At 42.9% G+C, this 12,299-nt stretch overlaps 1 protein-coding gene across 1 annotated transcript in view; it reads left to right on the plus strand.

The window, feature by feature from the left end:
- Positions 1-12,299, plus strand: part of ATAD2 (ATPase family AAA domain containing 2) — a 33,421-nt gene that overhangs the window by 18,514 nt on the left and 2,608 nt on the right. The window contains exons 15-26 of the mRNA XM_075415604.1: positions 122-212; positions 648-962; positions 2,278-2,404; positions 3,763-3,946; positions 4,899-5,084; positions 6,382-6,517; positions 6,661-6,860; positions 8,128-8,287; positions 8,644-8,766; positions 8,864-9,026; positions 9,373-9,773; positions 10,587-10,711. Of these exons, the coding sequence (XP_075271719.1) occupies positions 122-212; positions 648-962; positions 2,278-2,404; positions 3,763-3,946; positions 4,899-5,084; positions 6,382-6,517; positions 6,661-6,860; positions 8,128-8,287; positions 8,644-8,766; positions 8,864-9,026; positions 9,373-9,773; positions 10,587-10,711 (2,211 nt within the window). The remainder of the gene's footprint in view (positions 1-121; positions 213-647; positions 963-2,277; positions 2,405-3,762; positions 3,947-4,898; positions 5,085-6,381; positions 6,518-6,660; positions 6,861-8,127; positions 8,288-8,643; positions 8,767-8,863; positions 9,027-9,372; positions 9,774-10,586; positions 10,712-12,299) is intronic.

Raw genomic sequence — 12,299 nt, forward strand, 5'->3', positions numbered from 1 at the left:
TATAAATGCCTTTTATTTGGCTGCAGGCCCCCGGGAGAAAAGTTTAATGTAACAAGTTGAGAATTGCTGGATTTTAAGAGAAATCTTAGGACAAACTCCAATGCAACCATTTTGTTTCCAGGCTAGAAAAGAGATTTTCAAGATTCACACACGAGACTGGACCCCTAAACCATTGGACATGTTTCTTGAAGAGCTAGCTGAAAAATGCGTTGGTAAGTTGGAAAACCAGGTGAGTTGCTGCGCGTGACTGAGTCCTTGGGAACCTGAGCTTCTACCGGGCAGTCCTCGAGCTCTTGTGCCTTGCTGCAGGGCGAGGCAGTGAGGCAGCTGGCTCGCCTTGGGGGCAGACAAAGTCAGATGCTTCTTTTCTTTTAATTTTCTTTGTCTCTCAGAACATTGAATGGATTTTGGGCATCTTCCTCAGGAGCAGAGCTTTGATTAGGAGGCTGCTTCCAAGGTGCTGGGCCTCAGGCTGCGAGCCCCGTAACAGAACTTCTCTGCAGTGCAGTAACCCTGTCAGTTCTCTCTGAACCTGTTAATTTGTGGCTGCATACAAAATCTTTCAGTGTTGCACTTGGGCAGCCTTGGCCTTGACTTCTGTGTTGCCTGAGACCAACGTAACATTTGATTCTTGTTTTGTTTATTAGGATACTGTGGCGCTGATATTAAATCCTTGTGTGCTGAGGCTGTCTTGTGTGCTTTGCGCCGGCGCTATCCTCAGATCTACCAAAGTAGTGAGAAACTGCAGTTAGATGTCGCTTCTATTGAAATAACAGCGAAGGATTTTGTCGTGGCGATGCAGAAGACTGTTCCAGCTTCACAGAGGGCTGTGGCTTCACCTGGGCGAGCGCTACCACCTATGTCAAAACCACTGCTGGAAAACACACTAGCAGGAATTTTAGAAGCCTTGCAGAGAGTATTTCCCCATGCAGAGCTTGCGCTAGAGAAGAACCAACAGCAAGGTAGAACAGTAACATCCACTTCTTTAAACTTCTGCCAGAGCAAAAACTTCCGACTGGTGCAACTGACATACACAAACCTCTCAGCCGCGATGACAGTAGAATTCTATCATGTGCCTGTGCACGCCTTTATTTCAGGAATACTGTGCGTAGTTTTTATGCTGGATTCTACACTGAAGGGCTGGATGGGAGCTGTGCATGACTCGCAAAAAGCAGTAGAGAAGGATGCGTTCTGTACTAGAGCACCCTGTTTCTGACAGCAGCTAAGATGTATCATTTGTAGAGAGGGATTTAAGGCTTCATGTATGAGGCACCTCCTTGAAAATAACTACTTAAATGGGGGGGTGAAGGGCATTTTCCCAGGAATGCTTCTAATTCCTGTCTGAAGAATGTCAGGACCACAATACAAATGTAAATGGTTTAAGCTAAATACTGTTCTAGCTATCATGATTTTTAACCACATTCTCGTCATATAAATGTTCGTGGATCACACTGTGCACTTGCATATGAGCTCCGAATGTTTTAGTAGTGTGTACTTTGGGGCTTGGCTTGCATAGCACATGTGAGTTCACGCTCCTAACTGCGTCAGCCTGGATCGGGTTTAGTCTGTCTGTTGGTGAGAGCAAATGAATTGTTCAACTCACTCCACTCATGATTAATGGAGATCCCTGAGGAGTTATGATGCTGATCCCTTGAGAATATCCTACCAGCGTTAACCGCAGTAGAGCTGGGAGATAGGTTCGTGTTGGTAAAAGAGAGGCAGAAATCCACCAACAAAATAAAAGCAGAGAGGCCGGCGGATTGGTAATTGCGTCCGCTCTCTGTTGTCCGCCTTCCGTTATCTCCCTGTCCGGTGATCTTTGAGGAGCCTTGTTTAGAAGATGGGTTGGTCTGTACATTCTGACTCTCCAGTCCCAGACAAATGGAAGTCTGCGGCCATCACGTTCACTTAATTCCCCCACTTCCAGTGGGTGAACCTGCTCCAGAAGGAAGTGGCCTTGTTGGGTTTTTCAGGTGTCTAGGAACTACAGACATTGTCCCCAGTCATTTTTTTTCTAAGGAAAAATCCTCCCAAGTTTTCACCACCAGAGAGATACACCTTAAGCAAATCACGGGATGTAGGACAGCTTTGTAGAGACTTGTGCAATCTCCTTAGATCTGTGGTAGGATGAACTCTTCAGAAAACAGCAATCAACGTGTGCCCTCAAATGAAGAACTACAAGCTAAGGGGTTTCCAGCACCGCCTGAGAAGCTGTATTAATGCAGGAGCCAGATACAGACTATTCAGGAAAGTTAACAAACCTCTCTTGTCTTTCAGACAGTTTAAATGATGTTTTAAGAAATGGTGCAGTTGACAGTGATGAGGAATCACCATCAATCTTTGAAGACCAGGCAACACATCAAGTGCCTGGTACACAGCAGAAAAAATTCCTCAATTTCAGCAGGTAAATGTTTGTCAGCTGTATGTTTACATTTTAAAGATGGCTGGGTCTGAAAACAGTTCTGGTGTGAGGGGTGGTAGCTGAAGGAGTAAAATGTGTGTGTGTTGATCACTATTTGTAAGAAGTAAGTGTGGAGATCCAGCTGGGTGCTGACGTTCTAACGGAGTACGCGGCCATAATCCATCCAACTAAATGGCCCCAGCCCTCTCCTCCTAAGTCAGAGTGGTCCACAGACTATTCAGACATGTCGATTTAATCCATGGTATTCCTTGAAAGACTCAAGACTAAAGAAATGTGCTGTCTGTCCTTTTAACAATAAAACCTGTATGGATTTGTGTAGCCATCTTTTGCCCTTCTGCCTCCCAAGATTGTTGAAGCATTCGTGAATTCTGTAGCAGAAACAAAATAGAGAAATGGTTTGTTAAAACAGTGTGAGAAAAACTTAAACCGTGTCTGTGGTTTGTGCCTTTAGCCTACTAAGTTGATGTTAATCTTTTGACATTTTACTGTGGAAGTCGTATAAGCCAAGGGTTGAAGAAACAGAATGTTGCGATCACTGTTTGGTCAGTTATTTTTCTCAATATCTATTGCTGTGCTGTCCAGAAAATCTTCTGACGTGCTGAGCTCGGTTAGGTCTGTAGGATCTTGGGTTTCAGCCAGCAAAGGTCCAACAGTGTTTATTGTGGTGGAAGAAACAAGTGCTCTTCACAAATGCGCTTCATGCTAGTAAAGCAAGATGACTAGGAAATTAATACATGATTCAAAGATTAAGCAGTTAGAATTTCTGACTGAATAAATATAAATCTTATACGTATTTAGCGTACTGCTGTAATTTAATAAATCCATTTGTGTACTTCTTCAGATACAGCGAACGTGTTTCAGTGCCCACGGCGTTTTTTCTCTAGAAATGTTCTTCTGCTCCTTCCTTCCCACTAGCTCCAGTACCTATGGCCAAATTTCAGCTACACTTGACAGGCGTAGAGATCTCACAGTTACTTAAACTCACGACCTACTGTACGGGCGGTGAAGAGATCCAGATTGGTGTGTGCTGAGAGAGAGTTGTTATTCTTTCCCATCTCAGGCTACTGAGCAGTTGTGTGTGTGTTTAGCTGGACAATCCCCCTGTGTGATTTAAGAGCTGTTACTTAACCCAGGCAGGATTTCTTAGGGGAGGTATGGTACAAGTTTGTAACAAAACGGGCTTTGATAGTCGTCTTGATCACAGACCAGCTTACTATTTGCTGGAATATGGAGAGTATTTAAATATATAGATAGATAGATACGAAAAAAATTTTAACATCTGTGTGCCTATTCATCACTTCCACTTCATTTTGCGACGTACTTTCTTGTTGTTGTTCTAGAAACGCTTATTACCAGCCAACGTCCTGCAGGCCACGGTTCTTACTAGTTGGAGAGGCAGGATATGGGCAAGCTTCTCATCTGGCACCTGCAGTAATTCATGCCCTGGAAAAGTTCCCAGTTTATACGCTAGACCTATCCATTTTGTTTGCTAGCACCACATTACCAGAAGAAACATGTGCACAGGTATCTTTTTTTCTCTCTTTAATCTCATGGGATGAATGAACTGTCTGTAAAGTAAGGAGAATTCATTGTTCATAGAGTTGGCCTGGTTTGAGTGTGCTGTTAGGTTTAGTTCTGAGAATCCTCTTATCTTCTAGACGGAATGATACCCAGTAAGGTAAGGATGCTTTACATGCCCATTTTTTCCATTCCAAATTAAACGGTGAGGATGCTGCTAGCAGCTCAGGAAGCTGGGAGGTGCTGCTGATAAACCGCTCTTCATGGGCAAGAAATTCTGCCCATCTCGGTGGGATCCAGAAGGTTGTTTTCATTGCTTTTTAAGCCTCTGTGCTCCCAGTAGATGGCTGTGCATCAGCCTGACTGCGGGTCATGCACTTTTTGTAGCCTTCTTTTTTGTTGTATTTCTAAGGCAATCAAGGTTCTGGGGAAAAGAAGTGTTTCTTATCTGAAAAATGTACAGCTTGTATTGTATTGCTGCAGTATATGCAGTAAATGCATTAAAACTCATGGACCTTTTGTACACTGGTGTGTTTTCTTAACTAGGAAAAGGAAATAGAAGCAGAATTAGTGCCATCTTCTTTTTTACTTTTAGGCAGGAAATGCATTTCACTGGGTGGCATCACTGTATTCAAATATTTTGACCTTAGTAGCAGTATTTGAGAGCTGTACAAGTAAGGACAGACACATTACATGGCTGGATACTCATTTTGTCACATAGAGGAATAATCCCTTTTCTGTTATGTGATGCGGTCACGTAACTACCACGTCTACGTCTTGCTGAAGGGTCAGTCTTGTCCTTTCAGGCAGACCACCACACCGGCCAAGTTGTGAGGCTGTCTGGGAGTTATCTTACTCCTAAGCAGTTTTGAAACCAGGCAGAGATTCAGGTCTGACCGATACGTAGCTCCTGTTCCACATGGTTTAGTGTTCTGATCCAAGCTTTCATTTTTCCCAGTTGATGCGAGACGCTCAAAGAATGACACCAAGTATAATTTATATCCCCCATATTCATTTGTGGTGGGAGGCTGTTGGAGTTGCACTGAAAGCTACTTTTATGACACTACTGCAGAACATTCCGACATTTGCTCCAGTTTTGCTGCTTGCAACATCTGATGTGTGTCACGCAGATCTCCCAAAAGAGGTATTTCTGTCAATACTTTTCTTTTTTATTCAATTTTTTGTTAATGGATAAATCCTTTAAGCATTGGAGTATGGTGCACTCTTAAGCAAATTCATGCTGTTATTACTCAAGCACCCTCCCCAGGTCTCTGAAAATTTCCTTAGACAAAACAGTGCAGAAAGCGTTTGTCTACAGTGTCTTCTGAGTAAAGAGATTGGCTGACCAAACTTTCTCCCCTTCTCACACCATCATGCTTAAGAGACAAATGTCTAAATTGACTTCAGACAGTAATTGCAGTGACTTCAAGGTGGTTAGGTATGTACTTAGTCAAGAATATACGGTGCTTGAAATGGAAAGGGAAAAAGCTATTTTGACTGAAAACATTGTTTCTGAAAAGTGAAAGATATTTTTATTGTAGTGGTACGGTGGTCAGGTTGTTAATGATGGAATGGAATTTCAGAGTTGAATTCTTCACTAAAAACTTCTATTTCTTTCTTCATATAGGTGAAAGCAGTACAAATTAGAAAGCCGAATTCCAAGTTCTGTTGAAGTAACTTGGAAATGAATTTTTAGTTGTATTCCTTAACAAAATTCAGTAAGAGTACATGCTTAGCTTTCTCGACCTCTGAGAGTGCGCATCAAAGGCAGGCGTTCAAAATGGGAATATTCTGCTCTGATTATTTTGTCTCAGTTAGTGGGAAGGCAGGGGGAGTTTACCTAGATGTGTTTATCATCAAAGGCTTTGAAAGGGCTGAACTTTCTGCAGAAGTTTTTATACTGCTAATAAATGCCTTCTCAACTAAGTATTGGAATTCCTTCCAGACTTGATGGTAGTAGAGATTGAAAAATGGGAGTAAAACTTGGAAGTATGCAACTTCAGACACATCATTTTAAGTAATTAATTTAAAAAAGAAAAAACAAACCCCAAACCAAAAAAAAACACCTTACCAAAAGGCCCTGGCACTTGTTTGAAGCCTGCCTCTTCCCTCTGTAGTTGCCATAACGATTGAAACTAAAGGACAGCGAGGCAGGTAAACACAAAATAAGCAGTCTTGGAGGTGGTGACTGTCACCACTTCATCAGTGTATCATATGGTCCCTTCCCAGAGTTGTGTGTTCTCTTGAGGTGTTCCTTTGAGAAGAGATTTTAATTCACCATGCTAACAATGTGGCCTTTTAAGGCCAAGAAGATAACTGTTCACAGTTTGTCTTATCCAGATGATTATTCAGCTTAACGTAGAAAGATACTGATCTTTTTGGAATACAATATGAATTTGTGTGGCCTTATATCTGAAATACATTTTCACCTCATGCTTTAGATAAAAGAATTGTTTATTAATGATTATGGAGAAGTGTTCAAAATCCAGTTGCCTACCAAGGAAGAAAGAAGAATGTTTTTTGAGGACGTCATTATCAATCAAGCTGCTAAAAGTCCTGTGTCAAAAAGCAACGCAGGTGAGGGTATTCCACGTATAAATCTTTGCTAATTGTGAGTTAACAGCTAGAAAGTACATGCTTTGGTGGTAATCTTCTATCAATACTTTTCCATATGCTTGTATCTGAGTACTGTAAGTTGACTAAAAGTTTCTGATTAATAGAAGCTTGGCGGACGTTGGAAGTACTGCCTGCAGCACCGCCGCCTAAGCCTCCACAGCTGACAGAGGAAGAAATAAAGCGGCTGGAGGAGCAGGAGGAGGATACTCTGCGTGAACTGCGGATTTTCTTAAGGGATGTGACTCACAGGCTTGCCGTTGACAGGCGTTTCAGAGCATTTACGAAGCCTGTTGACCCAGAGGAGGTAACTTAGTGTTCATCTGTAATACCATTTTAGCTGTCTGTGTTCATAATTTCTCTCTGTATTTCTCAGTGTTTGTGTGCTCTTTATAGGAAGGTTTATCTTTGCTTTTAGGACCGTACTATTCTGATTTTTCAAGAAGCAGGAAGTGAATTTTGCTTTTACTTTTGCTAACTCCTTGAGGCTCTCAAGCGTCAGTTATGTGAGCGTTCACGGAAAGCCCCGTATTCCTTCTAAAATGTCTTTAGCGCTTTAGAATATTTCAGGTGGAAGGGACCTACAACAATCCTCTAGCACAACTGCCAGTTAGACCAAAGGCCAGCACGGTTTGCTCATGAAAGGATTTTCTATGTAGGCACGTTGCAGCACTGAAAAGCACAGAGATCTCTGTCTTTATAATTATAAACAGTATCTATAGGAGTGTTTTAATAAAACCGAATGCTCTTTAATTGACTGTCAGTAGTTTCTGTGAGAACAGGAGTAGAGCAGCAGTTTTAAAACTAAATTTTAAGATTCCGTTCTCTGTGTTGTCTCAGGCTCCTCAGCATTAGATCAGCGGTGAGGGCTGTGTGGTTTCTTCTTCCTCCCATGCACTTCTTCGGTCTCTTTTTCTCATTCGATTTATTGAATAGGTCGAAGCCAGGGGCGTGTAGTTCAAAGTCAGCTCCAATTTTAGTCCAGCTTTGTGTTTCAGGCAAAGGGCTGTTCCCCTAAGCATCCACTGACTTGTCTTTCCCTTTACTTGTAGCTTCTGAGATAGGAATAGTCAAAACAAACACAGATGTCCTCATCTAAACTAGTCATTAGGGTCCTTTCATGGTCTGAGTGGAGAAATTGGTACCTCTGGGTCCAGTTACTTCATTCTAAAGTAGACACTCAGGACGGATACTTCAAAGGTGCAATGCCTGCAGCCTTTTTCTTGCTGCCAACAACAAAGAGAATCTCGGGTGACTTTACCAAGAAAGGTTTCTTTGCTGTGATTTTCTGAAGTGAAGTGAAATGAATCCGACTCTGGGTGCCTGTTCCCTTCTCTGCCCCACACGTACTTCTGACTTCCCTGCTTCTTTTCTTCCCTCCTCTTGTGTTCCATCTCTTGAAAGACACCTGAAAGAGCCCTTCTGTTTTCAAGAAACTGATTAATTTCCGCATCTTTGGGTGTGTCAGAAATATCTGGGGTTTTTAAGAAGTCCTTTACTTGACTTTATTAAAATAATTCATTTTAGTAGCTACTGTGTGAAATCTCTGAGCACCACGTATATTTCATTTGTAGGTACCCGATTATGAGTCAGTTATTAAACAGCCCATGGACCTTTCGACAGTTCTGTCTAAGATTGACTTGCACCAATACCAAACCGCAGGAGATTTTCTAAAAGACGTCGATCTAATCTGTAGCAATGCTCTAGAGTACAACCCAGATAAAGATCCTGGAGGTGAGGATATGTTTTTATCCCTAATCTGGAGAAAATTAAATGTGTCAGTTGATAAATGTCATCTGTGGCCAGTACACTTGGGATTAGATCATTTTAAACATACACAGAGAGCATTTCTTCCCAGGTTGTAAATATTGTAGCATTAAACTGCTTGGGCATGAAATTGGGATAGAAGTGTTGATAAGTAACTAATGCTTTTGCTTTAGTAATTAACTTCTATGTTGTTATGCTGAAAATACTCATTGGGATGACCTTTCAGCATCTACCTACGAAAAGAGCAAAATGTTTCTCAGTAATCAAAATAAAGGATTTCACTGGCTGGTAGAAAATACTCAGTTCCGACTGTAAAATTTCAGATCGTCTCATTAGGCACAAAGCTTGCACTTTGCGCGATACTGCATACGCCATAGTGAGGGAAGAAATGGATGAAGACTTTGAACAGCGCTGTAAAGAAATCAAAGAATCTCGTCTGAAAAGAGGTGTGTTTTTTGACCCTGAGGATTTTCAGACTTGTCTCGGTATGTTGTAACCAACAGTGCAAGACCCAGTTCTGTGCTATCTGTTCTTTCTTGCAAGGTTGCACCTCTTCCAAGTATGCTCCATCTTACTACCATGTCATGCCCAAGCAGAACTCTGTTCCTGAGTGTACGAAAACAGACCCGAAGTGTAAGGAAAAAATGAAGATAACGAAGATGCCAGCAGCGCCTGTAGATTCCAGTACACCCCGTGCTAACGGCAAGTTGCGTTTTTATTCAGACTTCCTTGGAGAAGGTGCGAAAGTCACTGAGAACTCCTCTGTTCTTGTGACACAACAGGTTTCTGTGATGCCTGGTTCTTCATGCCAGAGGCATTACATTTTGTTAATTTGCTTCAAAATGTGAGGTAAAGCCAGAGGCGATTCATTCAATATGGTTATGAAGTTCAAGTGCCGTGGTTGGTTTACGTTGTGAGACCCTGGCCTTGATGGCCTAGCTGACTTTTAAAGGCTTCTAAATTGCTACCATAGATGAGGATGCTGGATTTTGAAGGAAGAACTGTTTTCGTAATGTTATGGCTTACTTTTTCTGATATCTCTTTGTAGATAGGTCAAAAAGAAAACGCAGAATGAACAAAAGATCTGCAGGTATTGCAGCAAAGAAGAAGAATTTTCAGTTCAATAAAGAGAATAAAGTTCCGGAAGACCAAAATGAAGCCGAGAGTGATGAAGAGCCTTCAGAAAAACATGTTTCTAACACCGGTTTCACTGAAGGTGGGTCCACACAGGATTCTTCTATGGAAGAAAATGAAAACGTCCTTCAAGAACGACAGAAAAATGGGAAGGAAAATAAATCTGGGGCTGAAAATGAGAGAAGGTTAGTTGTGTTTGTGGCGAAATCGGCTTCTGAAAAGAAGAGTGTCGTGCTTCCTGAACATTCCGAGCGAAGAAAGGAGAGTGAAATGCTGGATTGCCAAATAGCAGAAAGTTCTGCAGACGGAGATTCAAATGGTAGGCGAAAGGTCAAATAGGTCATTTGGCTCCTTTTTCTCCATGAGGAAGATTACACTGCTTGTTAGGTTTTAACCGCCTTCAGTCGCATTCTGGTATTGCTGTTGGCTCTCTCTAAAATCGGCACCCGGTGTTTCTTGCATAATGGTGCTGCCCCTCTCGTTATGCTAGCCAAACTCCTGTTTTTCTGCAGCTGCTGGTTTTTTGGATCTGAAGTTTGTTGGTCAGATGGTACCTAACTGAAAAACAATTGTTGGCTTTCTTTTGTTGTGTGAGTATCTTCCCACTAGCGAGCAGCGTAAGGTGAAAAGTTGTACTTCAAGCAGTGTGGGTCCAGAGTGCCCTGTGGAATAGGAGACTTATGTCCTCATGGTTGCAGTCGGGGTCCTGTGCAGCCTGCTGTAGGTGACCCTGCTTTGGCAGGGGGGTTGGACTAGATGACCCACAGAGGTCCCTTCCAACCCCGAACATTCTGTGATTCTGTGATAGGATGTGTTTCCTAACCGAAATGACCTTGGAGTTTTACCATGCAGTGCTGTAATGGCAACGTGACTGTCTTTTTTTTTTTTTTTCCTCCTGGTTTTGCCCTGCCTTTTTCTCTGGTGGGTTTTCTTCTGTGTCCGAGTTTGGAATTTTTATGGAGCAGTGACTTTTACCAGAAAGAAAGTACAAGTCGGGGATTTCTCAGTGGAAAAAAATGGTCTCTGATTGTCATTGCAGAGAGAGAGATTGCATTCCAGGTGCAGAATACTTCACTGATGCTGTATTGCAGAGAAACAAAAATCCCTGCCTAAGAACTGTGTGTCATTCCAGATTCGTTGGTACACTGTGTGGCTCAGGCGAGACATTCTTGGATGGAAGAGCAACAGGTGATGGGTGTCGAGAAAGCAAAGGGAATTCTCACCCAGCCAGTGATTGTGGATTACTGTGAGCTCAAAGTAAGTATCATTTCAATTTTGTTAATACTGAAGAAGAACGTTCTCTTGCTACATGGACAGTTGTAAATGAAGTCAGTTGTTAACCAATGCCAGTTAAAACAATGTATGGGAAGGATATAGACCTTGTGCAATAAGTCAGCCTGTAGCGGCCTATGACTGTTGTGTTTCCACACCTGGTGTAGACTGCTGTTCTTGCTTTTGGAGAACTAAATTTGAGGAGACTGGGTTGTCTTCCGGATTGTTAATTTAGAAGGGCTTGTTGAATTTTAAAATAGCCCACTGACAACCTACTAGTCCTAGTACTGTTATTAATGTCGTGACAGTTTTTATGATGGATTTGGGGGTTTGGGTTGGGTTTTGTGTGTTTTCATTTATTGGGAACCTGAAAAGTACCTTTATTTCTAGCAGTGGTGACTTCAACTCTGAAGTTAGCAGGATAAAATACTACTATCTACTTTTCTGAAATTCTTTCAGAATCCAGTGTTAGAATTTTGCATTGGAGAAATGGTATGGTAGAGCTCGTATATGTGTTTCAGCTTATTTAGCTTTCAGCTATGAGCAGAGCTACAGTCACGAAACGCGTCTTTTAGAAACCTTTGTTCATTAACATGGGTGCCGTTGGAACTAGCTGCTCGTACCACACAGCCTCTTTGGAACTTGCCTGCAGTGAATAAGCTAGGTGAACCTTCAAAATGGAGCTGCTTGGGGTTTTTTGGGGGGCGGGGGGGGGGTGTTTTTTTGTTTCTTTGCTTGGCAGTAGGACTAGAATTTTAGGAACACAGAGAAGAGCATGCGGTTGTCTGTGTGGCAGCAGTTAGAACTAGTTTCACGCGGGACGTTGACCATACACCTCTGTCACACCCTGCCTTTTCTGTTTGCAGCAGCTGAACGCACACTGCGTGTTTTGTGTGCGTCTTAACCTGCATGTTGTGTGGAATGAAGCTGAGGGGAATACTCAGGTTCTGTGCTGGTTGATCTGAGGGAGGCAGAGTTTGATGACAGGCAGTGGCAAGGCAGTAATATTTTCCTTTGGAGTGGCTGCTCTCTTGAGCTACGTCTTTACAGCCTCACACAACACGCAGACACTGAACAGCGGCCGCAGTGGAAGAAGGTGGTGCCGCTGGCTTGTTGGGGTTGCTTTCCCAGAGGCAATCCCATTCACACCTTTGGGAACAGAAAGGACTGTGTAAGAGCTGGTGATCTGCTACAGGCAGAGCCACTTTGCTGGTTTATCCAGGTTAAAGGTAGGAGGTGACTGATCCAGCTGTGCTTCCCGACCTGCCTCAGCCCCTTGGGCGGTGCGTTCTGCCAGCAGAGCTGCAGGCACAGGACGTGCTCGGCTCCTGGGGAACGGGGAGCACCCAAGGATGCTTCCGTTTCCAGCCGGCACAGCTGTAGCTAGAGGATGTGTAGCCTCCCTCCCAAAGATCCATTTTACGGTGCCCTGCGTTGCAGCAGCAGTGACTCTAACGAAATTCAACAGTGGCTTTGCTGTGGCAGCGACTCTACAACAAAGTGGGTTGTGTCCTTGCCTGCTGTTCTGGCAGCAATTGATTCGCAGTGACGATCGTTGATGTGATTGATTAGT

This window comes from Opisthocomus hoazin, chromosome 3 (assembly GCF_030867145.1).
Source record: "Opisthocomus hoazin isolate bOpiHoa1 chromosome 3, bOpiHoa1.hap1, whole genome shotgun sequence".
In the NCBI taxonomy this organism is placed as follows: Eukaryota; Metazoa; Chordata; class Aves; order Opisthocomiformes; family Opisthocomidae; genus Opisthocomus; species Opisthocomus hoazin.